At 35.2% G+C, this 24,680-nt stretch overlaps 1 protein-coding gene across 3 annotated transcripts in view; it reads right to left on the bottom strand.

Annotated features, from left to right (window-relative positions):
* The window catches only part of LOC114652109 (ephrin type-A receptor 5), a 426,918-nt gene that overhangs the window by 21,434 nt on the left and 380,804 nt on the right, over nt 1-24,680 (bottom strand). For all 3 annotated transcript variants that reach the window (XM_051927777.1, XM_028802306.2, XM_028802307.2), the window contains exons 14-15: nt 23,564-23,713; nt 8,910-9,103 (exon numbers count right to left, since the gene is read on the bottom strand). In XM_051927777.1, the coding sequence (XP_051783737.1) occupies nt 8,910-9,103; nt 23,564-23,713 (344 nt within the window). The remainder of the gene's footprint in view (nt 1-8,909; nt 9,104-23,563; nt 23,714-24,680) is intronic.

Genomic DNA, 24,680 nt, shown 5'->3' with positions numbered 1-24,680 from the left:
GTAGATATGTATATATAAGTATATATGTTTATGTATATACTAGCAAAATACCCGCGCTTCGCAGCGGAGAAGTAGTGTGTTAAAGAGGTTATGAAAAAGAAAAGGAAACATTTTAAAAATAACGTAACATGATTGTCAATGTAATTGTGTTGTCATTGTTATGAGTGTTGCTGTCATATATATATATACATATACACATACACACACACATATACACACATATACAGATATATTATATATACATATACACATATATATTTTTTATATATATATATATATATATATATATATATATATATATATATATATACACATACATACATAGTTACATACATATACACACATAGATGCACTTACAATAACATAGAAATCAATATAAACAACATTAACATCATTATCATATGAGAATATGAAGTAATATATAAGAAGCACATTTCATATAAATATAAATTATTAAACAGTAAAATCTTGTTCTATAATTTGCTACCGTGGCTTTTCGTTGGTCTGTCCAGGATTTGAAATGACCTGTAGCTTGCAAACCGTTTCACCTATTGACTTGAAATCTGGTACACATATAATACATCACGTCTGCTATCCGCTTTATGGGTGATGATTGTATTACTCTTTTTATGTTTATTTTATTTTAGAATCAACTCCTATCTGCGCACAATAGGGCGGCCGTGGGCAGATGCGTATGGTGTATTCACTCCATGTTATCGTGCATTGCGCGGTCACTGGTATTTTGATAAAAGAATTTGAACAATATATAAGAAGCGTATAAATTATTAAACAGTAAAACATTAACATTTAAGAAGTAAAGTTACATTGAGTACTACTGCAGTGCCTTCGGGTATACCTCATTTTTTGTTTGCCCATTACATGCTTAAATGTATACATTTTTTGGTGTACCTACCCGAGAACACGCGACATATAACCGAGCGTGGGAGAAGCATGGATTTTAAACACGCGTTGAGTTCATCTGCTAGTCTCCCTCGTGGAATAACTGGTAATGTTTGACTAAAATGTACAGCGAGTAAAACGACATTACCTCCTTTTTTTTTTTTACGATCTCTGAGATGTTGCTTTTTTCGGTTCAAGGCTTCATAACCTCTTTTATGTGCCATGGTGTACTTAATAAGTACTAATTATCCCAAACCATCATCTTTGAATGTTGCAAGACTTTCGCCTTGTATGTAGATCGGGGTAATTACATTCATTGCATTCCTAGTCTGAATCACAATCTGATTGTATGGGTGGTTACTGTAGGGTTGCCACCCGTCCTTTAAAATACGGAATCGTGCCGCGTTTGAGAATGAAATTGCGCGTCCCATTTTGAATCAATACTGGACGGGATTTATCCCGTATTTTTTTTATCATTTTTTTTTTAAAGCAGCGTGTCATGCAAATCATCCCACACGCATTTTATGAAGATGCCTCCTTTCCTACTTTTGATTGGGTAATACTTGATGTCATCGTTAGTTTGATTGGTCTTTTTAACTGTCCAGTGAGGAGGGCGTGTCTTTTAAGTACAGTCTGCAAAGTGTTGGCACTGAGATGTGGCTAACATCCGCCATGTGCCGTCTTTCAGTTGCGAGAAGCAGATCATAGAATGGTTGAAACTGTTGCCCTTAACGTTGCGCCACGGCGTGTGGTTCGTTTATACCTCGTGTCTTCTCATTAAACTTTTATCTCGCGAATATGTTATTGCAATCCGCAGCGGGAGCGTTTCTATAAACTTAATTTAAACTTACGTTTTACACCGTGCTTTGTTTCCCTTATGAACATGCTTGTATGCTTCACTCGCTGCGTTCTCAATTGTTTAATTAATTTTTGAAGCCCCTAACGTTGCGGTCAGCAAGTCGGCTAACATCCGCCATGTGCCGTCTTTCAGTTGCGAGAAGCAGATCATAGAATGGTTGAAACTGTTGCCCTTAACGTTGCGCCACGGCGTGTGGTTCGTTTATACCTCGTGTCTTCTCATTAAACTTTTATCTCGCGAATATGTTATTGCAATCCGCAGCGGGAGCGTTTCTATAAACTTAATTTAAACTTACGTTTTACACCGTGCTTTGTTTCCCTTATGAACATGCTTGTATGCTTCACTCGCTGCGTTCTCAATTGTTTAATTAATTTTTTGCTCTTCGCTGTTTCCGGCTGTTCCTCCATTTCCCCCTACTTCGTTCTTTTATCTCGCGAATATGTTATTGCAATCCTTAACGGGAGCGTTTCAATAAACTGATTGAAAATAGTTTTGCATTTACCTTTTTAGTAAAAGGCGAGCTTTTAAGCCTGAGAAATCACCCCGTAAATGCACACGTTTAATTGCACATGTGTTAATATGTATGGTTACACAGTATTAAAAGACAGTGAACAACGTCAGTTACCTTTGTTCCCGCGTTTGATAAAAGGTGAGCTTTTAAGCCTGAGAAATCACCCCGTAAATGCACACGTTTAATTGCACATGTGTTAATATGTATGCTTACACAGTATTAAAAGACAGTCAAAAATTAACGTCATTTACCTTCGTTCCCGCGTGTGACTCGTGCTGTAAATCTCTTCCTTGTTTTTAGTTCACGTGATTACGTAGGAGGCGTGATGACGCGATACGTGACTCCGCCTCCTCCATTACAGTGTATGGACAAAAAATATGTTCCAGTTATGACCATTACGCTTTGAATTTCGAAATGAAACCTGCCTAACTTTTGTAAGTAAGCTGTAAGGAATGAGCCTGCCAAATTTCAGCCTAATTGGAGAATTAGTGATGAGTCAGTCAGTCAGTCAGTGAGTGAGTCAGTCAGTGAGGGCTTTGCCTTTTATTATTATAGATATGTTTACATAACCTCTTTAACACACTACTTCTCCGCTGCGAAGCGCGGGTATTTTGCTAGTGTATATATATATGTAGATATGTGTATATGTAGATATGTATATATATGTATATGTATATATATGTTTATGTGTGTGTGTGTGTATATTATATATATAAAAGACAGCAACACTCATAACAATGACAACACAATTACATTGACAATCATGTTACGTTATTTTTAAAATGTTTCCTTTTTTTTTTTCATAACCTCTTTAACACACTACTTCTCCGCTGCGAAGCGCGGGTATTTTGCTAGTAACAATATAAACAGCAATTATTATTATGAGATGCTGTTTAGTAATCTTACGCTCTGTGGAAAGAAACTGTTCCTAAAGCTACTGGTGTAAGCTTGAATGGTTCTGTACCATTTATCAGAAGAGAGGAGTGAGAAAAGAGACTGCATGGAATGGTTTAATTCTAATTATGTGTGCCTTTCTAAGACACTCTGTATTATAGGAGTCCAGAACAGACTTCTGTTTTGGTGTTGTTAATGATCCATGTTGACTGCAGTCTTCAGTGCTTTATGATCTTGAGCCATGCAGGTGCCATATACCGGGATATTACTCAACCAGTAAAGATGGACTGCACTGTACACTTCAAAAAGTTAGTGAGGACAGATGGAGAAATCCAAACTGTATCATACATCTGTGAAAGTAAAGGAGTTGGTGAGCTTTCAGCTGAAATTTTGCGTGTTGTCTTTTTATACAAGCGTTATTATGACAATGACACAGTATATATAGCTTTTCAGCTAAATTGCATTGTTCTAAACTGAGTTTTGGAATCCTTGTTTACTACCTGTAGTTTTCTTTGTAGATTTATTACATATTTTTGCACTCCTCAATATATTATATTATTATTATTAAGGCCTCGTCACTATGGCATCATTTTGTTGTGTGTTTTTCTTTTGGGTATCATGTTCTTTTAGTCTTGACTGGCTATTGCCATGTTGTTTATACCAATGCTATTTTTCCCTACACAGCAACTACTTTATCTTTAGATTCAAAATACAAAAGTAATGTCGTTGTAGTTCATTTAGGGTTGCACAAATCAAGATAGCTCAACGACCTTACCTGTTTTGGTTATTCTTTTTCAACTTGAGTCTATTGAGCTTTTGATGCACACTGGTACCTTAGACTTCTATCTGATATTTTTAAGTTTTTGCCTATCCCTGACATTGTCTCTGCCCTGCTATGCATTTTGGCACCTTTCTTAGTTCTAGAAGAAGCTAAACTGCATTGCCAATAAGACTTTAGTGCTAGAACATTTAAATGTTCCATTCACTAAGACTTTAATATTTGTTTCGCTCAGTCAGCTCATGTTGTGCTTTGTGCTGATACAAGACAAGTTCTCACACACATCCTTGTTCTCATGCTGTTTTACATCCTTATTTACATGAAAACTCCACCCAAAACAGTTGCCTTTAAACGAACAAGTTAACAAAGCTTACATGTCTTACCTTCTGAAAAAGGAGCCAAGCATGTAAAAAAGAATTTTTCAATATTTCTTTTGTTACCATGATCATACCCCAGAAATGCGGAAGGCATGTTTTCAGAAGTCAAAATTTTTGTTGCCTAGAACTACACATGTTCAGAAAGATTTAAGTGTTTGTTTTATTTTTCAACTGGTGCCTTTAGTACCCCATTTTAAACTGCAAACAAAAGCACTATATTTTATTTTTTTTTGTAAAAAAATGTTCCAATTTAGAACAAAATTTCCAATGGCAAATTAATGTACACCATGATCATGAAAAAATAAGGCTGACTTGAAAAATACCAAGGATATCCTTTACGTTTTGAAGGTCTATTCCTATTTCTGACAGGGAAGGTTTAATTGTTCCTAAGAGAACATAAGTGATCTTTTTGAAACATTTTGCAACCAAAATTTTCACAAACTAAAGGAGATGTTTCTATATCAGTACTCTGAAAATACTCGGAGGGGGAAATTGCATTTGTTTTTTTTTATTAGATATAAGACTAATGTGATTAAGGTGTTTGATCAAACTTCTAGCTGTACACAAACGTCACGTGTCATATGATATGGCCCAGAAAAGAGATTGTTGAGTAATCTGATTGATTAATTATTGTAAACATGTTGTTAAATCACCAGTTTTAAGTTACCTTGAACAGAAAAGGTACATTTTAGATAATGTGTAAAATGTGTTGCCTTAAGCTCCCTAACAATAAATCATTGTTTTAACTTTAGAATGAAAATGTACAAATAAAAGACAACTTTAAAGTGGAATCATTATGTAACTGTAGAAATAAACAAGGAATAAATTATATTCAAAACAATCAATGACAAATCACTGCGGTGGGTTGGCACCCTGCCCGGGATTGGTTCCTGCCTTGTGCCCTGTGTTGGCTGGGATTGGCTCCAGCAGACCCCCCTGACCCTGTGTTCGGATTTAGCGGGTTGGAAAATGGATGGATGGATGACAAATCAATACTAAGAGTCCTATTTTTATCTTTGGCAATGTGCTATACCTCATTAGGAAATTATCTCAGACAATGTACACAATCAAAGTAATGAGTAGAATTAATCTTTAGCCCATCACTGATTCACCTAACAAGAGTGTAACACCTCACACAAAACAAAGCTATTCATTACAAACATTGGACATAAATGCTGTAATTAGTTTTCAAGAAAAGTAATCCATAGCAACAACAAAAGCACAAAGCTTGCCTGCAGAAAGAATGTTGTTAGTCATAGATGAGCACAGTTTACAATCTTATAATTTGTTCATTTTGAAGCACTGCCTCTTAATAAAAGTAACCAGGGTACATGTACGTGATTATTCTAGTGTGAATTCACAGGAAGCTAAGAAAATTGCTAATCTGTACAGTTACTTTATCAATTGCTTTTTTTTTTGAAGTGTGAATTTCTACCAAGAAAATACAGCTAAATAAAAATTCATATTCATAACATTGTAATACTTAAAAACTTTAAAAATAAATATAGTAAGTTGAAAATGTATAGTAAAATTGGTGTTTTTTGTATGAGGCAAAAGACACAGTCATTTCATTGAGCTGTTTCTTTATCTTCCTATATAGTATGCTACTGTGGCTGTCCGTTTGTCTATCCAGGATTTTAAATCACCTGTAGCTCGCAAACCATTTGAACTATTGACCTGAAATTTGATACACATATACTATGTGACATCTACTATCTGCTTTCAGCATGATGATTGACTACCAAGCTTATTCCTTTTTTTATTTTTATTTTATTGTAGTATCAACTCTTGGCATCGCCGTTCTCATCCCTACCACCGTCACTTTCCCTAGCTTTTCATATCTTGAATCATTCTTGAGGCAGGTTGAAGATTTAAATGCCAGCTTAAGTGAAAAATTAAGGAAAACTTAATAAGTAATTGCAACACAAACACTGACTTAATCAGTTTTAACACGAAAAGATGGCGACAAAAGAACAGAAGAAACGGGCCGCTAGGTTGGAGAAAAGAAGAGCTGCTCAGGAAGCATCAAGCGCATCAACTTCTGAGCAAATGAATGCTAAACGTACAGAGAAAGAGTATGAAAACTAGGAATGCTCAAGTCAAGTGTATTCACTGCACATTATCATGCAGTGCGCCATTACTGGTATTTTATAATAATAATAATAATAATAATAATAAATTTTATTTATATTGCACTTTATATTTTAGCAATCTCAAAGTGCTAATAATGCATATGAAGTGTTCAGTAAGTTATTTTTATTTTAAAAATGGTTCTAAAGCCTGTGCTTTTTACAAGCATTATTCTCTGGTTGCAGCTCTAAGTTTCTCAAATACGCAGGTAACTAATTTGGGTGACTTAATTCTGTTTTATGTGCTTGATTTTTAAGCATGATGTATTCAATCTGTTCTGACTGGCATACAAAACTAACTACAGTTGTCTGATATGTGGTATGCTATAATGTTTGGTTAGAACTGCTGATTCATGGCTAATCCCAACCTCGTCACTAATTAGTGTCTGTTTTCCATGCTTGTCCCTTGCCCACAGGGGCTTTCTCTGGGTATCCTGAAATTCACCTAAGTGCAATATAGAGCACTGCCAAATTGACTGGTGACACTAGCAACTTGGAATGATCAGAGGCAAAGCAGAAACCAATCTTTGACTCGGTACCAGTCTTCTGAACAGCATTCTCATGAACACCTCCACACTCATGTATACTGTATTAGACCAATTTAGAGTTACTCTGCAATTAAACCTTATTATCTTTGGAATACAGCAGCAAATCCAAAACACATGGACAAAACTCCATGCAGACATGAGGAAAACATGCAAACTCTACACAAAGAGTGACTGGTTTGGCATCTGAACTATTCACCTGGAACAGTGAGGCAGTTACACTACACTACAACACCATAAGACTATAAATGATGTCTACAAACAGGAACAAATTAAAGAAGGCTGATGTAATGTGATACTTTATATTAGGAACAGATTGTATTATGATTAGTGAGCAAAAAAAGTCCTGCAGATGACTATAAATTAGTAGGGGGTAGGCAGAACAAATGTTGGACTTCTATTTTATGATTACTAAGCATTAAGGAACTGCTAGTTGTGTCTGCAGCTTTAAATATTAAAAGAATATTAATATTAATATATTAATATTAGTATTAAGAAATAAGGTTCAGTGCAGTCACAAAATAAAGTTTTGGGAATAAAATTTAGGCCTACCAAATATTATTTTATTACTCGTCTAGTGGTTACTCACCTGTTAATCATGCTCATCCCTAGTTTAAGCATGGCTGGCAGAAATACTGTTTAGTGTACTTAAACTGGCCACAAAATTAAGATTTTTAAACCACAGCTGCTCCTTCATTGTTACCAGGTGAAGATCTTTCCATACGTAGGCCAATCAAAAAGCAAATTCACAGGTAAGGCTTAATTAATGAAGGTGAGATTAGCTAAATACTGGCTTGTCATGCAAGACATTTTATGATAAAAGTTTTATCACCATGTAAAATATTTTGAAGTTATAGGTGGAATTGCACTATTTAAGAAAAAAATGAAGTCAGTTGGTTCATTTGTGCCAATTGTGACTTGCAGGCATCGTATATTACAGTCTGTACAAAATAATTACTGGTTAAACTCAATAGTATCAACAACAATACTGACTTTGGGTTAATTATTTTATATAATTAGCAAAAATAACTTTCTCAATCCTGCTTAATACATTTCGGGTTACAGAGGTTGAAGTCTATCAGGGCAGGACTGGGTGAAGGGCATAAAACATCCCGGGACAGGACACCAGTCCACTGCAGAGACCTTTTTGTAATTGGAGTAACAAAAATTAGTAAAATCTATGTACAATTTGTAATTTAGGACAGAAAACAATTCACTACATCAAACCTGTCTAGTTAACTAGTAGCTATACTAAAATATCTTAGTATTTTATCCTGATTAGAAAATTAGTCTCTTCTTCAAATACTGTATGTGATTTTGAACTTTTAAGATTCAAAATATTTTTGTTTACCAAATTGCTTTCTATGTGCCAACCCCAACTGTTCCCCTTAAATCACCTTCATTTAATTTCCATTTGTACTTCAGCTTCTCCAGTCTGTTACTCCAAATAGAAAGAGTACTTTGACTATTATTCCTCTAATTTTCTACAATCACAATATATTTTTTTTACATTGTTGATGTAAAATTTCCTTGCAATGTATCCTACCAAATCCATAAAGTAAACCAGGTCTTTCATTAAACTTGAAATAATAATTCTTAGTAACCTTCAGAATTGAGTTTGTATAGCAGTCCTCACTGAGTACAGGCTCAGAGAGTGTGTAAATATTTGCAGATGTATCATATTACCAGTGAATTACAAACCATACATTTACATACATAAACAAGCCAATTACAGTAAATACACAGAACAACAGCAATTTCAACAATTAGCAAACAAATTAAGACAATTTGAAGTCTATTAACTTTATTTACTTTTACATATATACTGTATATACTGTGGAGCTAGTGAAATAATATTTAGAAAACAATATATTTATATAAAGCAACATATTTTATGTAAATAAACAGTGTTTTACCTATTGGAAGCATTTATTAAAGTTTTCAAGCTGCTAGGATTGCGAATAAGTTTATCCAATATGCTGACTATTTCTTCAAATTTGGGCCTACTGTTTCTGTCTTTCTGCCAGCAATCCATCATGAGCTGGTAGAGAGCTGCTGGACAGTCCATTGGCCCTGGTAAACGATAACCTTCTTCCACTGCCTTAATCACCTTGTAGAGGAAAAAAATCAAAATACAGTTACTACTGCTCCAATATAGTAATAATGGCAGCTTGACATTTTATGTGGTCTATGCACTTCTACTTATTTAAGAGGCATTGTACTTCTATTAGCACTTTCTGTACAGCAATTGAAAAGTAACAAGGAATGGACCCACAAATGTTATTCAGTAAAACAAAAGTAAAACATTTAATAACAATACTATCAACGTACAACAGAGCAGCTGAATTAACAAATTCAATTATTTTTTGATGGTTTGTCAGTCCACCACAGGGCACACCCCTTTACACATCCATACATATATTATAGCTTATATTGATAAGCAGCCTAAAAAATGCCTTTGTGTTGTATCGGGAAACCAGTGTATTCAGCTTTGAATAATGAATGAATGAATAATACACTTGTTGTTATATAAACCAAGACTCTCTACAAAGCAATTACTACATTGCTTAGTTTTAGGAGATTACTTGTTACTCAAAGAAATATTGTATCCAAAATATATTTACCTGGTCCATTTTGCACAATTTCATGAAGTTAAAAATAACATAATCACAATACTCTCTTATTCTAAATGGTACATTCTACTCCACCAACAGTCCCCAGGTACTTCTGGGAAACATCCTTGCATTTCCAGGCTACATCAGTGAGTGATATCTGTTATACCTTCTATGGGAGGCAGATAGAATGTCCACACCACATGCTCATACCGCCTGAAATAGTTCTTCTTGATCCAGAGAAGCAGCAGTTCTTCTCCAAGACCTTACTTATTTATCTCCTCTTCCTGTCCTGGGTAAGTTAGCTTAGAATCCCAATACAAGAAACTCATTTTGGCCAACTGTACTTGCAATGTCTTTCTGTCACTATCCAGAACTTGTTACCATAGATAAGGATGGGAATGTAGATGGACAACTAAATTGAAGACTTAGTCCAAGGACTTAGCCCTTACTTTATTACCATGCTCTATTGCTATATAAATGTAATAAATTATTATTATTATTACAGCATTTAGTATGTTTACATGTGCTTTATGAACCTGATTATTCACAAAAACCTAGTTTCTAAAATGCCTTGTAAACCCTTAGAGAAGCCATGTTGTCGGTCACTGATAAAACTGATTAACACTCTGCAAGTAATCAGATTATTTGGACATTCAAATCCTTAGCTGGTTTACATTTAGGGATTTTGTAGTTTGTGCATGACCATTGTACTTGGTCAGTATGCGCATGTGTTAACTTTGCACAAACTTTCAGAAGACATAAATAGAAGCATCCATAAGGTAAATTTCCAGAGGCAAATTCAATGGCCAGCTCATTATTCCTTCTCCTGGCTGAAATAATCTATTTCAATATTTCAGAAATTGCTAAATTTATGCTTATAAGCTGAATGTACAGTTCTACACTCAGTAGCACAATCTCAAGAGCAGCAGGGTAATGTATAAAGAGTAATGGGTATTTTGATTACTTTTGATTACTTTTTAAAGTAACAACTAACCTAATGCAATACTTGTTTTAATGAAGTAAAAATACTTATCCTAGCAGCACTGGATGTAAGGCAAAAACTGCACATACGGATGGACCACTGCTTTGCAAAGTTCAGTTGTACGTCCAGGCAGAAAAGAGTGTGCTGCATGCAATCCAGTAACAGAAAGATATTAATAAAGTGTCAGTTTAGTTTGCATCCTGTTATCTTCTATAGATATGTTAAAATAGTGTTATCGAGTGACATACTGGCCAGTGTTCATACTGTACCATGAATTATTGCTGTCTCAGTTCGGGAATTTAAAAGGAGGATGGATGTTATTTACTTCAGAGCAAAAGAAGGACTAATCATATTTATAAAATACAAGAAAATTATCACAGGCTTCATGCTTGTTTTCGGATTTACAGAGGCTGATGATAACATTTAACTCATTTTTGTGCAATTTAATGACTTTGGAGCATTTTGCTAAAGAAGAACTTCAGATTACTTGTATATGTTAATGTGGATTTACAACAATCCGGGTTTCATTCTTAGCTGGGCAGTGGCGATGACAGTTTGCAGAAGCCACAAGGACTTCATTATCCACAAACTCCATCAAAAATATAACTCTCTGGTCCTATACTGAATACTCACAAAGCCTTGGCTGTAGCTAGATACTCTATATACTGTCCATAAAACTTGTGAACAGGGGACTTGTCACAGTCTTCATAGAGTTCTTTGCATATTTTATGTTCTTGACTTAACAGCATGTATGGGAACAAAATTTTCACTATGCAAACACAGGAGCCAAATGGTCCACAACAGTATCTCAGAATCTCATACACTTATAACACCTTCCTCAAGATATCATGGGCTACACAGTCTCAAGTCTACAAAGTACAAGTAGACACCATTTAGTAATTCCCATGAACCCTCAGTTATAGAAGTGTAATATTATGTTTGCAATGTATAAGATTTTTCAGATAAGGAAGTCGAGTAGTGAATAGATGTTAAGAACTGTAATATTCTGTTCACAATGACATAATAAATATGTTCTCAGATTTTTCAGGTCAGGAAGGCAGTTGTTATACTCACGAATAATGATGAAACACTTACAGTACATGGTGATTAGCACATGCATGAAAGAATTCCACAATATTCTGTACACATGATAATAATGACTCTATAAACCTATAAAATAAGCACTGTGCCCCTGCAGACTGATTATAAGACAGACTGCATTTTATAAGAAATAATGAAATAACTCATTGGCAATACTTTAAAGGTAATCTAAGATGATTCTCTCCATCTAGGCTGAACATGAAATACAATTAATGTGTCATTTGTTTCAGAAAAGGAGAAAAGCTTTAAAGACACAGAATCCACACCATAACCAAAATCTAAGTTAATAGTGGAGCCCCAGCATTACAAAACACAACAGAAAACAAATAAATATCCCTTGCACTGATAAAGTTCCCCTTCATTATCTAGTGCATTCAAAGAATCTAAAAACTAACTGGTCTCACAACTTAGTCATTCAAAAAGTGACCACTAGATCACTTTTTTTTTTTTTTTACAAAAGTGTTGTTTATAATCAGTAACTTCTTTAAAATTTGTTGGAGAAACAATTAAACATTTTTATCAAGGATAGGAAATAAATCGTGCTTTTTTTGTAAGCAGTGTATTTGAGTGAGGGGAAACACAAGGGTAAAGGTTAAGGGAAAATGGCAAAAAGTCTAGATCTATGTCAAAGCATTTTGCTACCTCAAAGACAAAAATACTAGAATTACTCCAAACAAAATGATTTTAAAAATGTAATTGTTTTCTTATAACACTCCTGATACTCTAAAGGTTAGATATATGGTGAGCTTATCACCTTATTGTGTGTGCCTATGCTTCTTGTGCTTTACTGTAATGGGGTTTATAAAATGTGGGGTGACCTGTTCAGGTTGATTGCTGGCAACTCTCCTTGACTTGAGGGTGAAATAATGGAAGAACATGAGAAAAACTAATTATGGCAATGTATTCCCCTGGGCTACACAATGGCAGCAACTTTTTCTGGTGGATCCAGTTTTCATGCCAGTCATGTTGCTTGGAAATTGTAGTTCAGGAGGGTGACCCTATCAGGGCATTGAGGGAAATGGGCTTAACATCTTGCAGAGACTTTGTCTCAAATGAAAGTGTTTTCTCTCATGATTATTAGTGATTTTGCTTTGATCCCCAATTTCTGTGTTCTGAGGATAATTGAATCAATTCTGAAGGTTCTGTAATATTTTGCAGTATTTATTATTTATTTTGCATTCTTTCAGTGCTATTATGTTTTCATTCAGGAGATGCCATTTTAAATGGTTTTATTTGACAACTGCTAGCGGCAATGCCAGCCATCAGGAACAGAGTGATGTCAGGGGTCACGGGGTGTAAGGTCAATCCCTGGTGTTACTTCCTTGTCCAAGTATTTGTGGATTGTTAAAAGAATATAACGAACTGTGTCCATGTTCTTCTTTAAGCTCTTGGTTTTTGAACTCCCGTCTATTTTTCTTTAGACTTCAACTTTAGTTCATGCTTAGGCTTTGATGCTTAATACTCTTTGATCTCCTAATTTTGACATTTGCTTTGTTATTTTGACTCTTCTTTATATCCCAGACCTTTCATTGCCTGGTGGCACAACCTTTCTAGGCTACGCTCTTGGTGTATCAAAGTTACTGCTGGTTTGGGATTTAAAGGAACTTTCTGTTCCTTATCCATTGGAATTCAGAGTTGGAGTAAAAGTGTTGGTTAGAGCTTACTCAGCCTAAGAAGGAGGCAGTCAAAGGTGCAACATAAAAAGATAGGGTTTGTCTAATAAAGTCAGTAGTTTCTGTAAATGTCCAGTTTTGTGCGGTTGTTTTCTGGAGCTCAGTGTGTGTACACCTGATTGGTCACAAACATTTTTCTTTGTTTCACACAAAATTCATATTTTTCATCCACTAAAGTTTGTTTGTGCTATACAACCATAAGTTTCTCCATTTATAACACACCTGAGATTCCCTTAGCCTCACACAGTAAATGTTTCATGTATTTCACACATCTGAGTCTTTTTGTGCACACACTTTGTTTGTCTGCATTCTAGTGACCTGGAGCAAATTGCTACAAAACCAAGTACCAGTATATTTCAATTTGATATTAGAAAATAATTAATATAATTTAATTATAAACTTATTACCAAAACATCTTATAGCTATGATTTTAAAGAGAAACCTGTATACATTTAATACATTCAATAAAGAAGGCTCTAAACAAGCTTTCAAAACTTCAAAAGTTCACTAACACTCACTATGCATAAAACTCCACAATTAAATGAAAATGAAGACATTTCTGTAGAAAGAAGTACAGATTTAATGATTGAAGTCTACTTTTTTATTCATTTTTTTCCCAAAAAACTGTATTTAGCTATTAAATGATAAGGGGTATTGTACTGTATATTTTTCTCACACTGATCCTTAAATTGTTCTGTAATTATAAATCATACAAAATAAATTACATAGCCTAACAACTTTAGTATTCAAGAGCGTAGGAGCAATATAAAGCCCATTTAGAGCACACAAACATATGCAGTACATACCCGCCCACGCATTCACACACTCACCAAGTCACACAAATTCAAACACTGTACAATGCAAGAATCAGTTCTGTCAGCATGTCTAGTGCAACAGTCAAAGATGTGAACTCCAAAGAAATCTCTACAATCCTCTTGAAAGTTTTAAATAAAACATCAAATAACTTCTTCCCCAAGCGTTTGGGGGGGAATGCATTAATGATGCAGCAGAATTAATGATCTAAAACCTAGGATGAAGCCATCACAGCCATAGAAAAAAGGTCTTTCAGCATGATATAAACATGACTTGAAATTGAACCTCCTTTAGGGACAAATTAAAGAATTAAAATATGCTCTATCGTACTGTTTCCCACAAAAGGTTTTTTCCTTACTTTTTTTTCCACACTCTAGCTCTGAATAGCAAACATTTTTATGCTGAAAATATATGAAAAGTAACAATGAATGTGGTTAATTATTTCATATATGTCTACTGCATTGCAGTAGTTTTTTAAATCAACCCCACAAAGATGCTAAATACACGATTTGATGAATTCGTTTCAGTAGTAAAATGATACAGAAAAAATGAATCCATCTTATATTAGAATTAATTACAACACAAGAGTGCATGTTTTTTGACAACTTAACTCATTCTTGCATCAAGCCATTAAAGTTCTGGCTAAATTTTTTGATGTAAAAAAAACACAAAAAAGATTTGAAAATGAATTTTATTCTCTTTTTAAAAGTATATTTGCTTCTTTTTTATTTTGTGTACTTTAGTATTAACTAACTAATTAACTAATGGCTTTCTGAATACACTAGCATCACTGGAGCCTTCATTTTAATGTTTATGATTAAGAGGAGTCAAAATTATTATTTCCTTTATATAATAAAGACATCTTTACAGTTGTTCTTTATAAAATACTTCTAACAAGGTCTAAACATCAATGTTGATAGCAGCCTCCTGCTTTAGGCATTACACTGCACAGAGTTATTAATATTAATCTGTTCATTATGGTAGGGATTTCCAGAAGCCAGCTTGAGGCATCAACTGCAGATACAAGACTTTAAAAAACATCTGAAAGGTGTGACATTATATATCAATTTTAAAATTTGCATTTCAGTGGACTGCAGAGTGGTAATTGTATTATTTTTAAAAATAATTAAGTCAGATATTAAAGAAGAATTATGTACTCAATGAGACATGTATACAGTATGTTTTCACTGTTACAGACCATTACAATTCCTCATGTTAATTAAAACACCAGAAATGAAACAAAAAAATAGGCAGGGTTCCCAGCAGACTTAATATAGAATAACACCGATAAACTTTTCCAAATTAAAAAAAAAACTGTTACAAATAAAGAAAATTTCATTTTTTCTAGTTTTAGATAACACATTGTTTTCCTAGAGAGCTGTAGAGGGTGCGTTATGATTCTTCTAGTTAAGCAAAATTCATGTCTATTTACAGTATATAATTGTTCCAAACAGACAAACTGAGCTACTAGGCTAATTCATCATTTGGTAAAGTAAAAAGCCTTGGAATTTCCATTTATACAGTAATACAGACTTTACTTTGTTAAACTCAGTGGAAATGGAGTAAGTGGGATCCCTCCATTGATCCTCCTTATAACAGATTTGGAAGTGTCATATCCTGTAGAAACAAGATGCTGACATAAAGAAGCACTAATATTGAAAAAAAATGGTAAATATTATTACATAAGAAGTAAAATGAACATTACGCTAAACAGTCATTTATTTTTCTCTCCCTAAAACTTCCATTAAACTGTTAGATTTAAAAATAAATAAGAAAAATAAAACTAAAATTAATAAAGCAATAATGGGGCTACAATCAAATTACTCAGTTAGTGATTCAACATGACTTATTTTGCACATCTACTAACAATAAACAAAAAATACCTTAGGTGCACATACTCAAATCTTCATATAAAGAAACTGTGATCTACTGCAATTAGAATTCCATTATTTACTATTTAAATTAAGTTGTTGAGGTTCTCTAGCAGCTATGACAGACAGAATAACCATGGTGTAATGTGCACTGAAACATCAGCATGCTACACAACTGTTACACTTGCTCACTTTCAACATCCTCAAATAGTGTAGGCCACCAAAACAAGCAACAGGCTAATGTTTTAAAATTGTACTATTACCCACTGCCTGTTGTGAACTTTGGAAATTAGTTTGCTTTTCAACTTCATTGGTACTACTACACAAAGAAATAGCTTTTTAAAAATAATACGTTTAAACCTTCTCTAAAAAATAAAGTTTTATATTCTGGGATATATTTTTGCAAATTTGACATGTTGTTTTACTAAGCATAGGATCCTTTCACAATGTTTTTGGTAGTTATTTAAAATAGTCTTTCAATCCTATCTGGATTATCTTTTGTAATATGAATTTTGTGATGTTAATGGTACCATAGCAGAGCATCAAGTGCCTAGCACCCATGTAACATCATAATGACCAGATACACGAAATGGAAGATGGTCATGAAAACTACAAGTACAAAATGGTGATGCCAATTCAAACAAATGCACAACAATGGAGTATCTCAATGAAAAAAAATACCTTACAAAATGTTGAAATGACATTACCAAAATAATGGTAAAAATATATAACTTACAAATACTAAAACATTCTAAATTTAGGCTGCATGTACAATATCAATCCAGAAAAACAGAGGCATCATTTTTGAAAACCAAGAAGTCTAAAATATAAACAGTTGTATTTACTTTTGCCCTTGACACTGATTTACTCGTTACACTTGTCACACACGTGCGCATGGGAGGCAGCTAAAGGGCTTGAGTGACGGCAGTACTGAGAGGTGCCGGGAGGTGGCAGAGTGCACTGACTCTTTTTCTTTCTTGCCTGCAGACCATTCCCGGGAGACTCCACCTGACTCTCGTGACATCATTTCCGGGACCGAGCCAATGGAAGGAGTCCTTACTGGCTCCGGCTCCTCTGACGTCACGTCCGGGCCCGAACCAATGGAGAATGAACACATCCCTGATCCTTATGACCTCACTTCCTGTCTTCCCCTTTAAAACCCTGCCCTTTGTCCTTATTCCTCAGTCTGATCTTGGACTTGATTGTATGCACTTCAGTGCTACCGTTTTGTTCATTACAACTTTGCAGCCAAGGATTTGAGATTATATGGGTGGCTGCCCCAAACCTTTTTCTGTCTCAGACTCATTTTGTGGCACACTCTAACAACTCTTTAGTTGAAGTATTGAAATAAAACAGTAAGATGTTCTACATTTCATATTCTTCAATGGGAGACCATTTTTTTTACATATTCAAAGTATGGCTTGTGATTTTCTTTATTGGATTGCAATGCAAACAGTCCAGCCCCATTTATATTTCCCTTGAAATGTCTTCTTTCTCTGACAGATACCTCAGTCTCCTGCTCTGTTGTGCTGTAATATCTACCTGTCTAAAGCTAAGCTGTATTTTGACAATGATGGTTGGCAGGCACAATGTGATGTATTTTCTGATTTACAGACCTTCTAGGAGCTATGTCCACTATGTTTTGTGTCTTTTTTTGACTCTCTGGTTTGTGTTGCAAAGACTATTCTCTCAAGATACTTCACATCTTAGAATCAACACTCAACTGGTTTGTTCTTTTCCGTTAATATACAGCACAATTTCTATATTGTTTATATGTGTCTGTTGACATTTTGGGATTTTACAATATTTTATTCTTTAAGACCATATTTACCTTGAAGGTCCTTTGCATCAATTGGTTGCTGTTTGTAGTTACTTCAAATTACAAATTACAGTTACACTTCAGTAATACATGAACTTTTCTGTAGGTGCTGCTTTTAACAAGCAGTTCATCAGTTCTATGGTTTTATAAGCTGCACAAAGACCTATCATATTGTTCAGATGTACATGCTTGCTGGGAGTTTTATCAAAGATGCAGTATACTCACATACTCTCCATCAATTTACCTTTTCATTATTATATTTTCAATGGAGTCAACAAAATTAACAAACATTTAGTTTTTTTCCCCTCAAACAACCCTTAAGAGGCAAAATTTGAAGAATTTCCAAGATGAATCTGTTTGTGGAGGTGGTTCCTTAGGATCTTCACTGTTAAGACTGATGACAAATAATAACAGATGCGCACAAGGTCTGTTTGATGATAAATTAATCAAAAACATGCATGACAGCATAGGTCGGCTCCAGGTCCCTTCCATTCTGGGAGCCTCTTGAAACTGAGCCCATCAGTATCGTAACCGAGATGAGCCAGCAGGTGAAGACAAAAACACACATTACAAGGGGACAGTGAAAAAAGTGCCAAAGTGCTTTTATTATAAGGAAGAAAAAAAATCAAAACAGTGTACCCAGGTGCAATACCTAAATGTCATCAATAAATAAAAACAAAAAAGTGAAATCCATCCATCCCTTTTCTAACCCGCTGAATCCGAACACAGGGTCACGGGGGTCTGCTGGAGCCAATCCCAGCCAACACAGGGCACAAGGCAGGAAACAATCCTGGGCAGGGTGCCAACCCACCGCAGAAAGTGAAATCCAAGAGTTAAAAAAATCCACTATAAAAATGAGGAAAGCAAAACAACAGTCATCAGGTCCTTAAAACACAGACAGACGATCCCATCACAACTCCATCTTCAACTCCCTGGCTCATCCATTGCTCACTCAGCCACATTCTTCTTTACCCGAACTTCGTCTTCTCTGCCTTCACGGCTCCGGCCAGACTGTCTGAGGTCGTCCCTACTCCCATCACCCTTCACACACCCACATTCGTACCTCAGATCCCTGGGGAGGACTCCAACATGCTCGCATCCACACGACACAAATAATCAGTTGGGAAAAGCAGCCCATGGAATGCCACTCCATCGCTTCTACGCGGGGCCCTTCATTGCGCTGACTTTCTCCCACTAACTGACTGGCCTTTGTCACCTCTCCCCCCGATGCTGCTCTCACCCCATCTATTTTCTTCCTCTCTCCCTTTTTCTCCCCCTGACCATTACAGGCTCTTTTTAATACTGTTAGTTAATCAGGTGCATGTGCAAGGTGCTGCTACCTCCGTGGCAGCATGGAGGCTCCTGATTGATCTGCCTGCCTCTGCACGTGAATGCAGTGTGGTCAGACAGTGCATCCACTAACCGTGGAGCAAAACGAATTTACACACCCTCACACCTTCTTAGAGTCTGCACCTACACAGGGTGCGATTATTTATTTGAAATTGGCACTGTGCCATGGACTTCACGTCACATACATGTTAACAATATTTACCCAAATACCCAAAGCAAAATATAAGTAGACATCTAAACAAATTTCCAAAAATTGTTAAGGGAACAAAATTAGCCACAAAAACCATAAAGAACAGTATAATTAATTTATTTCATATTTTCCCTCACTGCTTTATTAACACATTATATGAAATATCTATAATATTATCTCTACATATATTTATTCAGAGAATCAATCTATTTCTAAATGATATGCTGCTGAGAGAAATATATAATCTAGAGAGTGAACCCTACTAGAGGTTTATTGGACACAAAATAATAAGCAAATACTAATACACTTATTTTCAACAAACCTGAGAAAAATATAGGGTTTATAATACAAGAGAAGACCCCTTAAAAGTCTGCTGCTGACAAAACTAAAGTCTGGCCCACTTTTATTGAAATGCTGCTGAAGCATATCTCAGGAGATCACTGTTTTCAAAGCATATTTTTAAGCACGTTGATATCTTATTCTATTTTTATCTGCAAAATTCTGTTTAAAATCAGTATAGAGACTCAACTAGTCTAAAACCTCTTAGGTGTTCAAAGCACTATATTGGGCTTCAGTAATGCCTCAGAGTGATGCTATATTGTAATCTGTCATTTAATACTGGAATCATTGAAGCTGTTCTAAATATACAATTATTTCTGTATATAATCATGTCTGGTGTTTCTTTTTATATTTAGCTATGTCACAGAAAGACAATAAAGACGGTAACAATCTCCTAACCTCAGTACAAGGCCATCATTAAATATTGGATTTTAATATGTGTTCTCCTGACCACTATAAACAATACTTAATTAAGAATCTCAATACACCCCAATGTGATGTATTAGGATACTAAACAAATTTAATAAAAATAATAACAATTATATTGATATAAAAAAATATACAGACCTTTCCAAATAATATATACTTACAGACATAAAAATAAATGCCTGTAATAAGGGTGGTATAACAATATTATGACAAAAATGTGTACTTAGCAAAAACTAATGCCTTAGAAACCAATTGTTGTACTATTATGATTTAAAACTAGTAAAGATAAAATCTCAGAAATTTTGCCCAGCTGGCCTGGGTGAATACAGGAGAGGTGAAAGGACAGTCTTACTGGAGACAAAATGGAGCTGAGTCATGATGAAAAAGGACTGGAGTAAAGCAGGGAGTTGATGAAGATAAAGACAAGGCAACAAACAACTCTCTTTTTCTCGGCTATCATATTCCGACAGGCCATGCTGTCTGTTTATGCGGCACCACCCAAGAGTCATGTCAGATCACATTGGACCAGAGGTCAATCAACATACCAAGACACAAAGTGACTGACAACTTAAGTAAGATGTACTGATTGTTACCCAGGTTGTATTAATGAATTAATATTATTTTGCCAACATTCACATTTTCACTTTGCTTATATTATCTACAATACAAAATGAATAAATGTATAACTTTTTCTCTTGCCTGTTCTAGTACTCTGTCTTGTTGCCTGAAGTCACAAATACAAACCGCAGTGTAACATATGGAAGTATAGCAGGGATTTGGGGGTATTTTGTTCAGGTATAGATTTTAAAAAAGTATAAAGGGGAGAAAAGGTCATCAAAGGAATCTACCACAACACAACTTATACCATATACAGCACAGTCCTTATTAAAATAATAGTCAGTGAACTCACTTATAGCTTATGGATCCAGGAATGTACAGTGGTGTGAAAAACTATTTGCCCCCTTCCTGATTTCTTATTCTTTTGCATGTTTGTCACACAAAATGTTTCTGATCATCAAACACATTTAACCATTAGTCAAATATAACACAAGTAAACACAAAATGCAGTTTGTAAATGGTGGTTTTTATTATTTAGGGAGAAAAAAAAATCCAAAACTACATGGCCCTGTGTGAAAAAGTAATTGCCCCCTGAACCTAATAACTGGTTGGGCCACCTTTAGCAGCAATAACTGCAATCAAGCGTTTGCGATAACTTGCAATGAGTCTATTACAGCGCTCTGGAGGAATTTTGGCCCACTCATCTTTGCAAAATTGTTGTATTCAGCTTTATTTGAGGGTTTTCTAGCATGAACCGCCTTTTTAAGGTCATGCCATAGCATCTCAATTGGATTCAGGTCAGGACTTTGACTAGGCCACTCCAAAGTCTTCATTTTGTTTTTCTTCAGCCATTCAGAGGTGGATTTGCTGGTGTGTTTTGGGTCATTGTCCTGTTGCAGCACCCAAGATCGCTTCAGCTTGAGTTGACGAACAGATGGCCGGACATTCTCCTTCAGGATTTTTTGGTAGACAGTAGAATTCATGGTTCCATCTATCACAGCAAGCCTTCCAGGTCCTGAAGCAGCAAAACAACCCCAGACCATCACACTACAACCACCATATTTTACTGTTGGTATGATGTTCTTTTTCTGAAATGCTGTGTTCCTTTTACGCCAGATGTAACGGGACATTTGCCTTCCAAAAAGTTCAACTTTTGTCTCATCAGTCCACAAGGTATTTTCCCAAAAGTCTTGGCAATCATTGAGATGTTTCTTAGCAAAATTGAGACGAGCCCTAATGTTCTTTTTGCTTAACAGTGGTTTGCGTCTTGGAAATCTGCCATGCAGGCCATTTTTGCCCAGTCTCTTTCTTATGGTGGAGTCGTGAACACTGACCTTAATTGAGGCAAGTGAGGCCTGCAGTTCTTTAGACGTTGTCCTGGGGTCTTTTGTGACCTCTCGGATGAGTCGTCTCTGCGCTCTTGGGGTAATTTTGGTCGGCCGGCCACTCCTGGGAAGGTTCACCACTGTTCCATGTTTTTGCCATTTGTGGATAATGGCTCTCACTGTGGTTCGCTGGAGTCCCAAAGCTTTAGAAATGGCTTTATAACCTTTACCAGACTGATAGATCTCAATTACTTCTGTTCTCATTTGTTCCTGAATTTCTTTGGATCTTGGCATGATGTCTAGCTTTTGAGGTGCTTTTGGTCTACTTCTCTGTGTCAGGCAGCTCCTATTTAAGTGATTTCTTGATTGAAACAGGTGTGGCAGTAATCAGGCCTGGGGGTGGCTATGGAAATTGAACTCAGGTGTGATACACCACAGTTAGGTTATTTTTTAACAAGGGGGCAATTACTTTTTCACACAGGGCCATGTAGGTTTGGATTTTTTTTCTCCCTAAATAATAAAAACCATCATTTAAAAACTGCATTTTGTGTTTACTTGTGTTATATTTGACTAATGGTTAAATGTGTTTGATGATCAGAAACATTTTGTGTGACAAACATGCAAAAGAATAAGAAATCAGGAAGGGGGCAAATAGTTTTTCACACCACTGTATGTCTTATACTCTAGCTGTGTGGGCTGAGCTCATTATCATTGTTTTACAGAAAAAGAAAAATTGACGAAGTGGCCACTAACAGACTCTCTTTATTAAATTAGTAACAAATTAGTATCAAGTCAATAAAGTTTTTGCAGATGTATATATCCTACATTCAAATCCATTAAAGAAAAGTAAAGCACAAATAAGGTTAATCAGAAACACAAATAAGTATGAAATAAATAAATAAATAAGGCCTGTTTGGGGGCATGGGAAGGCATACAAGACACCCTTCACTCCATATTTGGAAAGGAAATGAGTTAACGAAGGAGCACTTTGAAACACAGCCCACACTAAATGATGGTCAGTGTAGTTTTTGGGTCACATGACCAAAACGCCTGGAAATAAATTCTCCAAAAATCAAAGAAGCAAATTTGTAATAAGACCCTTTATCCAGTCCCTTACATGTGTTTCTACCTGTATTGCAAACAAGGTTAACATTAAGAAGTTTCAAATGAGACTGTGGATAATACTCTTGAAAGGGATGAAGGATAACTTAATAAGAATAGGTTCAACCATAAGGGTAAAGTGCAGAAAATAATTGTGTGGGCAACATTTTGAAAATATGCTTTTTTTATTTGCCCACATGAGTCTCAATTAAGATACTGCAGTAAACCATGAGATATAATGTATACTGGCAACAACATATGCAGTATTACAACATATACAAGATATATACTGATACCCTACTGTTTGAAGGCTGATAGTTATATGGGTAAGATCAATTCATAAAAAACTAAACAATAATACAAAAATAAAATATATACAGTTACTGTATACATTTAATACTTACATCCTGATTGCTCATTTCCCAGTAAGGTCTCTCACCATAGGACATTACTTCCCACATGACAATTCCATAACTCCATACATCACTGGCTGAAGTAAATTTCCGAAAAGCAATGGCTTCTGGGGCTGTCCATCGAATTGGAATCTTTCCCCCCTTTCCAACAAAAAGACAAGAAAAAAATATATATTTTGAAATACATGGATTGTTTTTTTTCTGTTTCATAAAAACAGAAAAGAGATGTAGAGTTTTGAAATAAATGCAACTGACAGAAGACAGCTTATCACGACACGAAGAACCCTGTGAGCAACAGCACACTGACTGCTAATTGGCTGTCCTGAAGGTTTCCTTTTTAGAAGCTGATTGACTCTAATGCTGACAGTATTCACATCTTAATTTGCAGAGAATGGCTGGAAGAAAATAGACATTTGTATTCAGATAAATTATTTGAAGATAAAAGAACTGCTTTAGTCTGTGTATGCTGTGCAAATCACAAAAATGTCTTTCCTTTAAATATTTTTCATAAACAAAAATATCTATATTACTGCAGTTTAATAAAAGGGAAAGCTTATACGTTTTACTGAAAAGGACAAGTTTAAAAGTTTTACTTTTTGTATGGCATATAATAATAAGGTCCCTACAACTTGACAGCCGGTTACGATTCTTCAGTTGGGTTGTGGCAGAACCTGAAGGGATATCTGCATGTAAGGCAGCCTTCATATTCAAGAAAATGTAAGGAAACATCTATTAATGTCTGTTGTGAACAGTGAAATGTCTTTTCTTTATTATAGATTGTTGTTCTATACATTTTAATTTTTACTTAAAAATACAATAGAATAACATTAACATGTGTTTACTAATAAAATTATACAAAATCACATTCCCACAGGTTACAGGTGAATAAATTATAGATTGAACACCACCCCATGACTGGGGAACTGCAATCAGGCCTGTAGCAGATAATTTTGTAGACCCCAGCTTTTCACATAATTACATCATCATGGACTTCTTTTATTGGTAAATGAAGGCAGATAAAAGTACGCTACACTATAAACCTTGTGGTCAAATGGTCTGCTCACCTTGGGTAAAGGTGTGAGCCAAACAGAGTATATAATAGATTGAA

The sequence above is a fragment of the Erpetoichthys calabaricus genome, chromosome 5 (genome assembly GCF_900747795.2).
Source record: "Erpetoichthys calabaricus chromosome 5, fErpCal1.3, whole genome shotgun sequence".
NCBI classification, from domain to species: Eukaryota; Metazoa; Chordata; class Cladistia; order Polypteriformes; family Polypteridae; genus Erpetoichthys; species Erpetoichthys calabaricus.
Note: the sequence above shows the minus strand (reverse complement) of the source record. Positions and strands in the feature narration are given on the sequence as shown.